The 16,428-nt window shown below is 42.3% G+C and overlaps 1 protein-coding gene across 1 annotated transcript in view; it reads right to left on the reverse strand.

Annotated features, from left to right (window-relative positions):
• The window catches only part of DNAH17 (dynein axonemal heavy chain 17), a 120,822-nt gene extending 106,933 nt beyond the window's left edge, over positions 1-13,889 (reverse strand). The window contains exons 1-7 of the mRNA XM_039345129.1: positions 13,488-13,889; positions 4,672-4,865; positions 3,504-3,696; positions 3,307-3,406; positions 2,538-2,623; positions 1,195-1,320; positions 579-734 (exon numbers count right to left, since the gene is read on the reverse strand). Of these exons, the coding sequence (XP_039201063.1) occupies positions 579-734; positions 1,195-1,320; positions 2,538-2,623; positions 3,307-3,406; positions 3,504-3,696; positions 4,672-4,865; positions 13,488-13,832 (1,200 nt within the window). The 5' untranslated portion in view covers positions 13,833-13,889. The remainder of the gene's footprint in view (positions 1-578; positions 735-1,194; positions 1,321-2,537; positions 2,624-3,306; positions 3,407-3,503; positions 3,697-4,671; positions 4,866-13,487) is intronic.
• Between the last annotated feature and the right edge of the window lie 2,539 nt (positions 13,890-16,428).

Here is a 16,428-nt window from a genome sequence, read left to right on the forward strand (position 1 = left end):
TATCTCTTAAGTTCATTAGGACAGATATTTCCTGACAAAGGAAGTACAGGCAGATGTTGTATAGAGATAGTCCCCCATTAATGTCCACTTGTTCAGCGATTGTTTAAAGCTAAGGCAGTGCTAAATGAAGAAATTTATAGCTCCTCAAAGTTGCAGTTACTGCAGGGTCCCCCATGGTCACATGATGACAATTTGGGAACTTGGCAATTGGCACACGATTCTGACATTTGCACCATTCTGTGGTCGTGTAATTGCCATTTATGATTACTGGCTTCTGAGAAGAAAAGTCAATGGGCAAGCCAGCAGGAAGTCACAAATTGTGGTCATATGACAGAATGCATAACAACTGGTACTGCCAGGACTACCATCGTATGTTGGCACAGTCATGTGATTTTTCACTTTGTGAGTACATCGCTTAGCAATGGAGTTCCCAGTGCCAATTATAGTCATTAACTAAGGACTTCCTATGCATGTAATACTTTGCAAACTGCCCTCTTCTTTCCCATGCTCTGAGAAGGTTATAATAATATTCTCTCTAAGATTCATCAGGGTCTTCTGTTGCTGCTGTTGTGGCTAACCTTAAAAAAAAAAGGCATCATATCTGTGGAGCAAAGGTCATAGGTCTTGTAGAGTTTCTCAATCACAGCAATGGCCATCTTGATTCCTGTCAAAACCTCCTCAATTTCGCCTTGCAAGCCTTTCAGTACTTCTTCAGGACTCAAAAAGTTACGTGTCTAAACAGGAAGAGAGGCAAAGATGACCAGGGCTTATAAAACCAGACATTGTAACTGAAATGTCATTAACAGCTTGGCAATCAATTATGTCCTGCTTGAAGAGTTGTTTCAGTATCATAGTTACCAGATGAAAGTCTGCTTTGTTTAGGCTGGTATTTAAGTCTTTTCAGTATGGAACTGAACTATTTAGTACAATAGAAATGTCTTAGATTGGCATATGGAATTGCAATGGCAAAGAATAGAGAGCAGAGTTTGTGAGAAAAGAAATGGCACAATGGCACACATTAAAAATAAAATTTAGTTGCTTGCTCTCAAAATGTACACATACATAATACACATTTAAACATACTATATACAACATATGTATGTATAGACCTACACCTTTACAGTGGTTGCAAACATTGGAGTGATAAGGAAAAACCCCTCTCAATGAAGAATGTTTATTTTCACAGTGAAATACCATTTCAATGAAGAGATTACAAATCTCCTGCAAAATGACAATGACCCGGGATGGAATGTTGTAATATTCAGAATTAGCCCAGATCAAGCATATTGTGTACATGATGGAATTGATGTGTGAAGACACCTGTATGGAAACAGCAGAATGGGAGTTTCAGCAAGGTGAAATAAACATTTTAATATTATTGCATATGTTTATGATATGCTGATTAAGATCATATTTACTAATCTGAAAATCCTATTCACACTTCTGAATGTGTGAACAGTGTCCTCAGGCTAGAGAAAAATCCTTAGCCAACTATAAACAAAAGAATGCACAGCTTATCCTTAACTTTGCATGTGCCCAAAGCATTCTCATTCCCAGAACCTCAGGAAAGAATTCTAAAGAAATAGAAGCAGCTAGTAGAAAATAATAATGTATTAGTTTACCCTCTTTTTCGTTTTAATCATCATATGGGGGATTGTGTTTGCATGCTATGTCAGGGCAAGGAGACCCTCTAGACTATGTTGGCTGGGGAATTCTGGGAGTTGAAGTCCACATATCTTAACATTACTGAGGTTGGGAAACTCTCCTTTAGACAGTATGGCACTCTATGGGCAAAAGTTTTCAGTAACATAGATTGTCCCCTAAATGGCTTTCATACTCTCTGGTTTATGCTTAATGGAGAGGATTTAGAATGTGTTGTGCTGCATGAGAAGATTCCTCCCAGTTTAAGAGATTCCAGGATAACAGACTCAGAATGAGCTTTTACTGTACTGATAAAGTCTTACACTTCAAGCAAATTGATTTCTCCAAGAGGGCCTGATGCACTTCAATGGAACCCATAGGCAAGCCCTTATATTTCAGTAGATTTGTGTAGGTTTCCTGCTTATGGTCTCTATTTACAAGTCATAATTGCCCTCCTAAAATATTTGGATTTTGAGAAGGCCATTCATTCTTTGTGTTGGAAGTGGTAATAACTTATTCCCAATCATTCTGGAATCAGCCATTCCCCCCCCCCAACCTCTATGATTGGATTTATGCTGACTTTCAAGATTTAATTTAATCCTAAATAGTTAGCCAGGATCTTTACTTGTTCTTTGTGTGATAATATCTTCCAGGGAATTCTCTGATGCTACCATCGCGTACAGCACCTGACCCAGCCTAGAGTTCTTCAGATGTGTTGGACTTCACTGCCCATAGTAACTAGCTAGAGAAGCAGAGGACAGGCAATTCCTATTTGTGAAGTCCCCCATAGCTGAAAAGGTCGATATGTCTTTTAAAAGTGATATAGTGGCCTGTAAGCTTCCTACATCAAGAAACATGGTAGCTCCCAAAACATTATTTCTCCACTTTTGACATACCTGGTGATAATCAGCTTGTTCCACTTCCTCAAGTGTAACTTTTAGAGGTTGCAAATACAGGTTAATATCATCGGCTTCTTTTAAACCTGAATAAAAGGAATGCTTCAGGGTAAGTGAATTAAGAAAGAAAGAGGGCTGATTAAAATTTTTGTAGAACTTTTTCATAATAATTGTTCAGGTTGGTTGGACTTGGAACCTGCAAAAGCAGGAATCTGAAGGAAGGGGAAGGGAATGGGGATTAGGGAAAGCAGTAGGCCCTGGAACTCCTCTGTTTAAAAAATATGGCTATAAAATATAGTGTATTATATTAAGTTGGTTGCTCCTCCTTTGATTTTCAAAATTACGTGAAACAGCCACTTCCATAGGTTACGCAACTGGACTCTCTAGGGCAGTGGTTCTCAACCTTTTTAATGCCGTGACCTCCAACCGGTCGTAAGTCAAGGACTATTCAACCGGTTGTAAGTCGAGGACTACACAACTGGTGCAGCACTGTTTGCAGAATGGGACTTTTGGCGGGCTCAGCAGGGCAGAGACAGCCTGGACAATTCCTATTGGCTTTTGAAAGCCAATAGAATTAGACTCTATTCAAGAGAGTCTATTCTATTGGCTTTCAAAAGCCAATAGGATAAAAGGGAGTAGCACAGCTAAGCAAAAGGGGGGAAAAATGGCGGACTGCATTGTTTGGCAACCCCTGTGAAATGGCCGTTCGACCCCAAATGGGGTCCCGACCCACAGGTTGAGAACCACTGCTCTAGGAAATAGAGTTTACCTGCAGATACATCCTTGAAGACATTCTTAAGTGCTGGCCAATAGCAGCTTTTTGCTCGCTCTAAAATGTCAGCAATCTTTTTGACTTGAGGTGCATAAAGCTGATGGGGAAAAGCAAAAACCAGATCAGAAAACATGTCAGTCTTCAGTATTACAGGCTGATGGCCTTGCAAATCTGAAAGAAGCTCTTCGGCCTACCTGCTCATTTATGCACTGCAGGTTGATCTGCCTACTGTACCAGAAATCAAATTCTACTCTGGGTAACGGGTTTAAACCATCCAGGAGGGGCTGGGCAGAATCCTTGCTCAAGATATCTCGTATCTGATGAGACCAGTCAATGATTATTGTTTCAATGGAGTGTAGCAGGGAACTGTCCACAGTAGCAGTTAGGCTGGGGAAAAAAAGTACAGAGAAGATTTAAAAGTAAAGAGGAAATAATCTTAGCCTTTGATTCAGTAGTTAACAGATCATATATACCGTGTATATAGCCTATAAGACTTCATACTGTGGGAACTGGGGCTCCTCTGTCCAGCATGTTTTCTGTTGCATATACTAAAGAACCACGTAAAAAAAAAAGCTAAAACATTGTCTAATCAAGATCCGGATTATGGGATTGGGCTCAATTTTGTAAATTGGATTCCACACACAGTATAAGCACAGTCAAAAGAAACACACGTTACATAAACTTAATGCAAACTTTGGAATCTTTGGACAGTAGCTGGGCAAGAGTTTAATAAAAAGTGATGGATGAATGGACAATATGTGATTTCCTGAGTAACTGAAGGGAACTAGGTGCTATAGGGAGTAACATAAGGGCTAACTGAATATACCCACATATCATCTACATTTAGGTGATTATAATAATTGCCATCTAATAGTATATGTATCTATTTATTTGTACAGGTAGTCTTCGATTTACAACAGTTCATTTACTGACCATTCAAATTTACAACGGCATTGAAAAATGTGTCTTATGACTGTTTTTCACAGTTATGACCTTTGCAGCATACCCATGGTCACATGATCAAAATTCAGATGCTTGGCAACTGGTTCATATGTATGACCATTGCTGTGTCCCAAGGTCATGTGATCACTCTTTGTGATCTTATGACAAGCAAAATCAATGGGGAAGCCAGATTCACTTAACAACCAGGTTACTAACGTATCAACTGCAATGATTCACTTAACAATTGTAGCAAGAAAGGTTGTAAAATGGGGCAAAACTCACTTAACATATGTCTCAGTTAACAACAGAGATTTGGGGCTTAATTGTGGTGGTACATCGAGGACTACTGTAATTGAAAGAGTCCTGCCAATCCTCTCACACTCCCCACAAAGATGGCAGACATAATTGAAAAGCATCCACCTGTCAAAGACTTCTGAGACACTGTCCAGAGCATCCATGTTCTCTGGTAAAGGGAGCAGTGTTTTTCCTTTTATCTTTCCTCCCATCACAAACATCTCATTTTTCAGCCTGTGAGCTTGCCGAATCACATCTTCAGCTACTACGCGAGGCCACCCACTTAGGTTTACCCGTTTCATGAACAGGGAGTAGGCAACCTGTAGGAGAAGGATTGTTTTATTATAACATATACTACTGGCGTAAAACACTTTTGAAATTCAAATAATTTTGGATTTTTAAAAAAGCCATTTTGAGCACAAAATAGTTGTTTCAGGTATGAAATAGTTTCACATCAATCAGTTTTGATTGTTTAGAAACAATTCTGTTTCAATTTTTTTTAAAAATTCTTTTGGAGCTCAAATGTTTCCTGGAATTACCATGATATCCAGTTTTGAAAACAAAGGCGTATTTTGGAGTAAAGTGAAACAGTTTTGAGCTTGAAACAGTGTTTTGAATGTGAAATTATTACTTTATACTTTCTTATCAAATATCTTTTTTCAATCATAACAGATCATGGCACCTAAATCAAACTAAAACTCTTCTGAAAAAATCCATTCTATTTTAAAACATCCATGCCTGGAATTTCCTTGCAGAACAACAGCATTCATGTAATGTCACTATGCTGCTATATCAGAGCTATGTCAGTGATGTACTAGTAATATGCACAATGCTGGATTAACAATAATGCTGCGTAAGCACTGATCCTTTCTCTTTCAGCGTATTACTTTCTAAGAAAAAATAAGTGCACTATTTTAGGCAAGGCAAGGAAATTTTATTTTTAGGCACAGTTAAACTGTTGAAGCAGCCTATAAATCTGTGAAAAAGATCAGTTTCAAAGTTTGAACTAGGGGAAATGTTTACCAATATTAAAATATATCTATAGAAACAAACTCCTACTCCTTTTACCTCTGATGGCCATAGGAGGTTTTGATATTTTCTTTCTTTGTAATGAAACCATGTGCTCCATCTGTGCATAGGTGTAGTTATGTGCATTTTCTCCTGTGGGACTAATCAGACTGTGTGCTCATATGGCACTTGTACAGTATGTATCTGTGAAGGTCTAAACCAGGACAGGTGGATATTCCAAAGATGCTTTTTCACAAGGCAACTGGACTTTGTTTTTCTTTGAAGACGTTTTGCTTCTCATCCAAGAAGCTTCTTCAACTTTGACTGGATGGTGGGAATGGAGAGATTTATACTCCTTGCATTCAGCTGGTCATTTGCATTCTTTTAGAGAGTCGTTGAGGACACCTGGAGTTTTATCTGTGTTTTCAGGGTCACCTGAGTAGTGCAAATGGGTGTGGAGCTTTCTTGGAACTGTTGAAAGGACTGTGTTGTCCTTTCAACAGTTGGAGACTGTTGATAGATGATAGACTGGAGATAGATGATGTTGTGTCCCTCCCCTTCTGTTGAGAGAGGGCTGTTCAATTTTGACATAGATGGCCTCTTTAACCCCTCTTTCAAAAAAAGAGGCCATCTATCATGTCAAAACTGATCAGCCCTCTCTCATCAGACATCATCTATCTGAGAAGCAAAATGTCTTTAAAGAAAAACAAGAAAATCCAGTTGCCTTGTGAAAAAGCATCTTTGGGATATCTGTGACCTGGATGACTGAGAATCTCCATAGACAGGCGGGATATGTGTTACCTGTGTCTGAGAATGTATTTGTATTTCTGGTCTCTCTCATATTGTGGGAGTAGAGCTTTGTATATGTATTGGAGTGGTAATTGTGTAATATAAAATTGGTGATGGGAGAAATGCTTTAGTAGCACTGTTTTACCAATGCCTCTTAGTGTCATTTCCTTTTTTACTGGATGTCAGAATCCAATTATATTTCATCTTTAAATTATCAAATATAGAAACTCCCAATTCTGCCTTCTCTGGATTCTGCCATAAGAGGGAGAGAAGGGGGAGAGCAAAGGGGCTTTATGGCCCTCACCTCCTTCTTTACACTTCAAAGAGCTGAATGTGTGTTTATTGTAACCTCTAAGCGTTAACATATCAAAGAAGGGTAATTGCCTTTCATGTAGTATCTGAAGTCTCCATACAGACGGAAGAAAGAAGAAAGGAGGTGGAATTGTGATACTTGAAACTATCACTGGAAGGGGGGTTGATTGGGTGGGACTACTGGGGAACCCCTTAAAACCTTGAGTGGAAGAGCTTGAACCCCAAGTCCTGTCTAGCATGCCTGCAACCATTTTCTCTCAATAAAGGATTCCTGTTGGAAGAATTATTCCAAGAGTTCTGTCTTCTTAAGATGCAAAGTGGGGTGGGTCCTTACATTAGACAGGACTTGCAAAATTAATCCACCTGGAAGGGAGACCCTTGCCGGGGGATTTTGCAAAAAATTTACCATGTCAGACAATGGAGCAAGAGAGGGGGAAAACTCCCTGGAAAGAGAGCCGCTGACCCAGTTGGAACCTTGCCAGATGTTGGGAGCCGAGAGGCCAGATTCCTCAGGAGAAGAAGTGGTGGAGACACAGGACCACAAGCCTCGCTGGTCGATGGGCGTTGGAAAGAAAAGTGAGTGGGGAAAGGAATCAAGAAAGGTGACCCTGAGAAGGGGGACCAAGCAACCAGAAGGGAAGCAGGAGATGGAGAAATCCCTGCACGCAAGTGAAAAGGGAGGAAGCTGGGCACCGTACTCAGACTGGATCCTAGAGAAAGCTATTGACCTGATGAAGAGAACTCTCAGCTCCCTAAGAGAGGAGAATACTGAACCCTACGGCCGCCCCACTTCCTGGAGCCGCAAAGGGAGAGACACCGAGGGGGACATGGAACCTGCAACCCCAGGGACATCTACTGATCCAGGAGCTCCCACCCCCTACCGGACCACAGATGGCAATCTGGACGGAAGACACTACCACCCACAACAGAGGCACCGATCCATCCCAAGACGTCCACCGTTGGAAGTGAAATTCAAAGGGGAGCCAACACGCTTGGGGTTTTTTCTAACCCAAGTCCTCAGCTACATGGAGGAATATGGGCAGGATATTCCCAGCGACAAAGCCCGCATCCGGATCGTGCAATCTGCCCTGGATGGACCAGCTGCGGATTGGGTAGTGAACTTGCATGACTACAATGCCCCAGAACTCAGTAACTTCAACCGTTTCATGTCCTCTTTGAGAAGACGATTTGAAGACCCCCTGGCTGATCGCAAAGCCCGTGAAAGAATAACAACGATGAGGCAGGGCAAACGCCCAGTGGCTGAGTATACCCAAGAATTCCGGGCCATTGCCAGCAAACTGAATTGGCCAGAAGACATCCTCCTTGGCCATTTCAAAGACGGACTAAACTATGATCTATATGATGCTTGCCTGCCCCGAGGGGACCCACATCGACTTGAGGAATGGTACGTCTTGGCAGAGGAAGCAGAGATCGACATATTGAAGAGGCACCGCCGAGGAAAACAATGGAGCCGCCCCCCGCCTGAGCTGACACACCAACCGGTGAAATCATCGGATACAGCCAAGAAGCAAATGGGATGTTTCAAGTGCGGAAGAGAAGGGCATCGAGCTGTAGAATGCCGCTCAAAGGCCCCCCAGCACAACCCAGACAGATCCCAATCAACAAACCCGGAAAGTATTCAGCTAAGCCAAAAGAAACGGCCATGAGAATGATGGAAATTGCAGAAACCCCCACCTCTGCTCACCAAGGGGAAAGAACTCCAGCCTACACCACAGGGCCGGTGGATGCCTCAGATGACAGCTCGGAGGGCGAACCCTGGTAAGTGGATGCATCACACCCATCTTCAAAACAGTGACTATATTAATCCCCCCCATGCCCGAAGCTGTGAAGGTGAAAGCCTTAATAGACTCTGGCTGTACCCGCTGCCTCATTAGCCCAACACTAGTGGGGAATCTGGGCATCCCATCCAGGAGACTGGAACAACCAATCTCATTTGGCCAGCTAGATGGATCCATAGCAGGGGGGGTGCCAGCTACCCTAGCCACTTTGCCAATACATCTCTCCCTGGGCAACCATGAAGAGGACTTAACGTTTGTGGTGACCCCAGGTATGGAATGCCCAATGATTCTAGGGATGGAATGGTTGAAAAAATGGAACCCCTGGGTAAATTGGAGGACGACAGAAATCAAATTCCCGAAGGGGGACCCTATGGACTTAAAACCCCAAGGGAGGCTACCAGAATCAAGAATAGAAAAAGCATCCATAGGAGAGGAAAAAAGATTAACAGAAATACCAGAGGAATATAGGGACCTTGCTGAAGTCTTCAGTGAGGAGAGGGCGAATGAGCTTCCCCCCCACCGACCCACAGACTGTACCATTGAATTCAAGCCTGGGGCAAAACTCCCGAAGCCCAGATTATACTCCATGAGCCCAAAGGAGAAGGAGGAAATGGAAAGATTTATAAAAAAAAAAACCTGGAGAGAGGTTTCATTGAGCCAGCCAAGCCTAAAGTGGCTGCCCCGGTCCTTTTTAGAGAGAAGAAGGATGGCTCTTTACGTTTATGCGTGGATTATAGGGCCCTGAATACAATCAGTGAAAGCAACCTATACCCGCTGCCCCTCATGAAAGACATGCTGTCACACCTATCGAAAGGGAAAATTTTTTCTAAACTAGACTTAAGGGAAGCTTACTATCGAGTGAGAATCAAGGAAGGGGACGAATGGAAGACTGCATTTAACTGCCCCATGGGGTGCTATCAATTCAAAGTCTTGCCATTTGGATTACAAGGGGGCCCTGCAGTCTTTATGCAACTAATCAATGACGTTCTAAGGGAGCACCTGTTTAAGGGGGTCCTTGTTTACTTGGACGACATTCTTATCTTTACCGAAACAAAAGAAGAACACGTCAAACTTGTCAGAGCGGTTTTAAAGAAGCTGCGAGCCGCCCACCTATATGCCAAACTCTCAAAATGCGAATTCCACCAGGAAAGGATAGACTACCTAGGCTATCGCATATCCCCACAGGGCATTGAAATGGACCCAGAGAAGGTCAGAGCAGTATTAGAATGGGCACCACCCCGCACAAGAAAGCAACTACAAAGTTTCCTGGGCTTTGCAAATTTTTACCGCCAATTCATCCCCTCATTTGCACAGATAGCCTTGCCCCTCACTAACTTACTAAAAACGAAGGGAACATCCTCAGTAAAACCTAGCCAGCCACTAACATGGACAATGGAGTGCCAAGCAGCGTTTGAGAGACTAAAGAGACTTTTTCTGCCGAACCAGTACTAAGGCACCCAGACATGGACAAGCCCTTCATAATACAGGCAGATGCAAGTGATGTGGCAGTGGGGGCTGTGCTATTACAAGAAAATGATGATGCAGTATTGCAACCCTGTGCATATACATCCAAGAAACTCACGGAAACAGAACAGCGCTGGCCCGTATGGGAGAAGGAGGCTTATGGGATACGTTGGGCATTACTCACATGGCGACAGTTCCTGGAAGGCAACAAAATCCCCTTCCAGGTGTGGACTGATCACAAAAATTTGGAAGCCCTGAAAACTTCCAGGAAACTCAATCCCAAACAAGCCCGCTGGTCCCAGCATTTTCACCAATTCCAATTTAAGCTCAAACATTTACCAGGAAGAAAGAACTTCCTGGCAGATGCACTATCTCGCATGCCCCAATATAACAGCGCACGAACACAGACTCTAGACCAATAATGGCAGAGTCACAACTGGCAGCACCAGTAACACAAGAACCCAAGCCAAATTAAAACCACAACTGGACAGCCAAACTGGAATTGAATTCAGAAAAAGTTTGGAAACAGATGATGGGTTCCAGAAAAACAAAAATGTGTGCACAATGAAAGACGGGTTGCCTTGGATAGGGGAAAAGTTATATATACCAACAACTCAAAGAGTAACTTTCATGCACCTTTGCCATGACACAAAATCAGCAGGGCATTTTGGATTTGTAAAAACTTTACATTTAATTAAACGGCAATTTTGGTGGCCATCCATGAAAAAGGACATTGAAAGTTATATAGCCAGTTGTCCAAAATGTGCCACGGCAAAGAGGTTGCAAGGGAAAGTGCCAGGACTATTGCAAACAGTGGCAAGTCCCTCAGCCCCCTGGAGAGAAATAGCCATGGATTTTATAGTGGAATTGCCAGAAAGCAATGGGAATACTGTGGTCTGGACGGTCACGGACTTGTTTTCCAAACAGGTGCACTTTATCCCTTGCCAAAAGATTCCCACTGCAAAAGCCTTAGCAAAACTTTTCATCCAACACATTTACAGATTGCATGGGGCACCCCAACGCATCATCTCTGACAGGGGGGTGCAATTTACGTCTGCATTTTGGAAGGAATTTTTATCCCTCTTAGGAACCACTCAGGGACTGACATCTAGCCACCACCCTCAAGGAAATGGGGGGGCTGAAAAAATGAACTCAGTACTTAAGCAATATTTAAGATGTTTTCTTAGTTTCCAGCAGACCGAGTGGGCGGACTTACTCCCCTTTGCAGAAGTTGCCTACAATAATGCAGTCCACTCCAGCACAGGTTACACTCCTTTTCAAATAGCCACCGGTCAAAGTTTCAACCCCATGCCAGAATTAACCCCAAACGAACCAACGATCCCCTCGCTGAAAGAATGGATGGAAAAATTACAAAACACCTGGCCAATAGTCAGAAAAGCACTAGATGAAGCTAGGCAGGCTTACAAAACACAAGCCGATAAAAAAAGGGTTGAGCCTACACCATTCATTATAGGAGAGATGGTGTACTTATCTACAAAATACCTAAAGTCCCTACAGCCCTGTAAAAAACTTGGACCAAAATACATAGGACCTTTTCCAATTAAAAGAATCATAAATCCAGTAACAGTAGAATTAGAATTACCCAAAAATCTCAGGCAAATACACCCAATTTTTCATTGCAGCTTGCTGAAAAGAGAGCATCAGTCACCTCTACGGCCAAAAATCCCCCCCCCCACCACCTCCAATCATGGTGGAGGGTGAACAACACTTCGAAATAAAGGAAGTCCTTGACTCTAGGAGATATCATGGAGCAACTCAGTACCTAGTTGCCTGGAAACACCTCCCTCCCTCACAAAATGAGTGGGTCCATAAACGTCATGTCAGAGCCCCGAAGCTATTGAAGAAGTTTCACACAGAGTATCCTAACAAGCCTAACTAAAATTTTTACTTGCGTTTTCTTTCAGGTGGATCTCTCTTATTGTTAAGAGGGGCCGGATGTCAGAATCCAATTATATTTCATCTTTAAATTATCAAATATAGAAACTCCCAATTCTGCCTTCTCTGGATTCTGCCATAAGAGGGAGAGAAGGGGGAGAGCAAAGGGGCTTTATGGCCCTCACTTCCTTCTTTACACTTCAAAGAGCTGAATGTGTGTTTATTGTAACCTCTAAGCGTTAACATATCAAAGAAGGGTAATTGCCTTTCATGTAGTATCTGAAGTCTCCATCCAGACGGAAGAAAGAAGAAAGGAGGTGGAATTGTGATACTTGAAACTATCACTGGAAGGGGGGTTGATTGGGTGGGACTACTGGGGAACCCCTTAAAACCTTGAATGGGAGAGCTTGGACCCCAAGTCCTGTCTAGCATGCCTGCAACCATTTTCTCTTAATAAAGGATTCCTGTTGGAAGAATTATTCCAAGAGTTCTGTCTTCTTAAGATGCAAAGTGGGGTGGGTCCTTACACTGGCCTTCAGGCACGTATTATCTCAGCCTGCTCCTGTTCCTGTCTTTACATGCTTCTGGTGAGGGAACTGAGCATATCCTAAGGACAGGGCATGGCCACATGCCAAGGTCTCTGTTTCAATTCTGCACTTTATCCCCATTTAAAAGGATGCACAGATAGCAGGGAAGCCTTGTCCTAAGTCTCCAGAGAGTTGCTATTAATTTCAATAAATATATCATGTCAACCCTGAACTACAAATATTCTCCTTTATTGATAGATAAATCAACCAATATTTTGACCAGCATGAGGCAGCTTCTGATGTTGCCCATCATATGTAAAAAGCAGCAAGATCAGTTACAGGGAGAAGCTTAAGTTCACTGGCTGCCATGGCATTAATGCTATTTCTCTGAATATTTCATAGAGTCTCCTGATATTTCTTTCATAATTCTACCTATTAGATCCATATATAAGGAGAATATCTCTGATGAATGTAAACGTCATAGGATTTTCTGGGAATACCCCTGCATAGACACACAGAGGACTCAGCCATTTCTTTAAACAACAGGCATCACTGTGCAATTTCACACAGTGTCACAGATATTGGAAGGAAATATTAAGTTTTTTTTCTGAAATAAGAATAAAGAAAAGAGGCCAGAAACTGCTAGGTGTAATTTGTTATATTTCAATCCTAGCTCTTTCTCCAAAAAGAACCAAATAAATTTTGATTCTGAGGGTGCCGAAAAAGTGACTCAAGACAGGTCAACCATTGCAGTGTACTTGGCAATCCCTATGCATCCTGGGGTCATGTTGCAACCTTCCCAGAGAGCTTCCAATAAGCAAAGCTCTCAGAACCATTATAGGAATAAATTAGGATTGAGAATGGAACAGGGATTGGGACTAGGAAAATGAATTTTCCCCTTCCAGGACTGTAGCTATTGCATCATATTGGCTTTATACAATAGTGAAAAACAATAGCTTCAACCATAATATTGTAGCATCTTTGCTTCCATTTTCATGCAGTACTGAGGACCCTGGATTAATCAATACGTTTGTGAGTTATGCGTCTTGTTGAAGCCAGTCCTGCTGTCCAAGCACCAGCCTCTCTGTATGTTTGCTGAAAATGGAAGCATTCTGTAGTGAACCACAAACCAAAACTGGAAGCCCACCTCTTCCACAATAGCCATCATCTGCTCTACTGGGGAAGGACTGATGTCTCCAACAAGGAGTGCCTCCAGGAAGTTATCTTTGGTAATGTTTTCATGCTTCTTTTTCACAAAATAAATTCCTTTATTTTTCAGTGTTGATGGGAAGCCAAGGCAGGGGATTAGTTGTCCAGTAGGATTGAGGGTGATCACTAGCGTTGTCACATCCGGCTTCTCATAGAACTCATTGAGCATGGTATGAGTCTCTTCACTGGTTGCAAACTTGGACCATTTGTCAGGCTTAACACGAAGAGACAGAGTGCAATAATTCTCTATGAAATCCAGTCGTTTATCAGCCACTGTTGCCATGTTGATTCCTCATTAGCTAACCACAGAATGAACAGAGCTGAGCAGATAACAAACTGGAAAATCTCCTCTCCCAATGTTATTTCCTGTCTTGAGAAGAAAACATCTGTTAGGGGCCAGATGGAGAACAACAGGTTAAAACTAAACCCTGGCAAGATCAAATGGCTCTGCGTTTGGGGTTCTTTGGCCCATGGAGAATTGCCACCTTTGGTCTTGGATGGGGCAGCACTGCCGTAAACAGACCCAGTGCGCAATCTGGAGGTCCTCATGGATTCACAGCTCCTGCTCAACTGCAGGTTGTGTGCCAGTTATGCCTTTCCTGGACCAAAAATTCCTACTCACAGTCACTCATGCCCTTATCACCTCCCGTCTTGATCTGCAATGCATTCTACCGGGGGTTGCCCTTGAAAAGCATCTGGAAGCTCCAGTTGGTTCAAAATGCAGCAGCCCACATGGTTTTGTGCAGACCTCAGTATGCATATGTGTCACCTCTCCTGCGGGAGCCACATTGGTTGCCGATTTGCTTCCAGGTGCAATTCAAGGTGCTGGTTGTCACTTTAAAGCCCTATATGGCTTGGGTTATCTGAGGGATCGTCTCTTGCTGGTCAAATCCACGTGACCCACTAAATTGGGGAGGCAAGGAATGTTGCAGGTCCCATCCCCTAAGGAGGTACATCTGGCAGAACCCAGAAGAAGGCCCTCTTCCAAGGTGGCTCCCTCCCTTTGGAATATTATCCCTTCAGAAATTAGATTGGCCCCCACTTTGATACTCTCGTAAGGCCCTGAAGACTTGGTTTTGCCAGCGGGCCTGGGGAATCCAGAGTGGGATAGAGTCCATCAAATGGCATATTTGACCATGTGTTGTCTCTGGGGGTGGGTGAAAGGTTATTGTTTTTTATATTTATTTTTTCTATACTTTTTTGATTGTTTGCAAGCTGCCTAGAATCACTATGAGCAAGTAGGCGGCTTTATAAATTAAATAAATGCTGAACAATAGGTGATGGTTAAATTCCCATCATCCCTACCTACCTAGCATGGCCAAAAGATAAGAAGATTAAGCATTGCCATGCATGGCAATGACACATTGCCAGGGATTCCCTTGCTTTAGGGCACAGGTATCAAACTCGCCGTGTCACATGATGTGTTGTGATATATCGTGACTTTTTTCGCATTGCTGGAGCTGGGGTGGGCGCGGCCTCTGCATGATGCAACCGGCCCATGGGCCGCAGTTTGCCACCCCTGCTTTAGGAGAATCAAGATACTCACAAAAGGTTCTTCACACCCACAGGCAAACAGAGCTAAAGGTTTTACAATGTTTTCCTTACCTAATGGGCCTGGAGGCATTCAGTTGAAAACCTCCAACTGCCAAGGAATATTGCTTCCAAAGAGAAGCCTTGTGACATCATTTATCAACGGTCACACCTGCTAGAACCTTCTTCCACCTACATTCCCTCACTGGCCCAGAAGGTGGGGAAATGGAAAGTTTCCCTTTTCCTAGAATAATCTCTTCACCTGTTATGATTGGATCAAAACACAGTGGGCTTTAAGGTGTGTTTGCATTTAGAATTCATTTGGTGGGCATAAACAGCTGTCTTGCATGTGTTCATTGTAAGTATTAAATGCCCTGTTGTGGTGATGTCTTGCTTCTTGCTGCTTCCTAAAGCCACACAACAATGTCCACAAATAACATATTGACACGTTGCCTAGAAACTCAGGGACCAGGTTTGTGTGGAGCTGAATATTTTATTTCCTAACTATCGGAGACAAAAGAATTTTACTTTTGCAAGGGGTTTTATTTTAGTCCAAAATACAAATCATCAAGTAATTCAGGCACAGCAAAAAGCATTTATTAAGGAGAGTTAGTCTTTTTATAAGGTACAGAAACAAATGATATATTCAGTATATGAGATGCATCAGAAAGCAAAAACCAAATTATAAGAAAATAGGAAACACCAATCCTAGATAACATTCCATAAGTGGCAAATGTATAGCTGATGTCACCCCTTTCTCAGTTGAGTTTTATTTTTCTTAATATACTTGCAAGTGTACTCAAGAACTTCCAAAATATGTTATGGGCATTCCATCAGTGGTTTTCAAGAAGAGATTGGATAACCATTTGTCTGAAATAGTATAAGGTCTCCTGCTTGAACAACAGTTGGACTGGAAGACCACCAAGGTCCCTTCCAGCTCTATTATTTTGTTATTCGGCTCCCTATTGTTTAATTGCTGAAAAGACTAGTTCTTGTTATTAAAAATGGTTTTGATTGAAAGGAAAATGTAATTTCCTGAACTTCAAAGGAGATATGGATGCCTTGCTAAAATGCTAATATCACCATTATTAAAATACTAATAATGAAGCCTAAAATTCCAGATAACAGATGAAAAGCTTTTTCCCCTTCTTTTTTCACTTTCTTCCCAGACTAGTATCTACATCCTTTTTGCAAAGAAGCAAAACAAATACATAACCTACATTTACTTATTTAACATTAATTTTCGGAAACATTAACCAAAGCATCACTCCATCTATACAGGCATTCGTTATTATTCTTGCTGCTATTGGCAAATCAGCAGTTTCCCAACAAACAAGCAGTGTATAAGA

This window comes from Crotalus tigris, unplaced genomic scaffold (genome assembly GCF_016545835.1).
Source record: "Crotalus tigris isolate CLP2741 ecotype Arizona unplaced genomic scaffold, ASM1654583v1 scf7180000017551.9496454, whole genome shotgun sequence".
Taxonomy (NCBI): domain Eukaryota; kingdom Metazoa; phylum Chordata; class Lepidosauria; order Squamata; family Viperidae; genus Crotalus; species Crotalus tigris.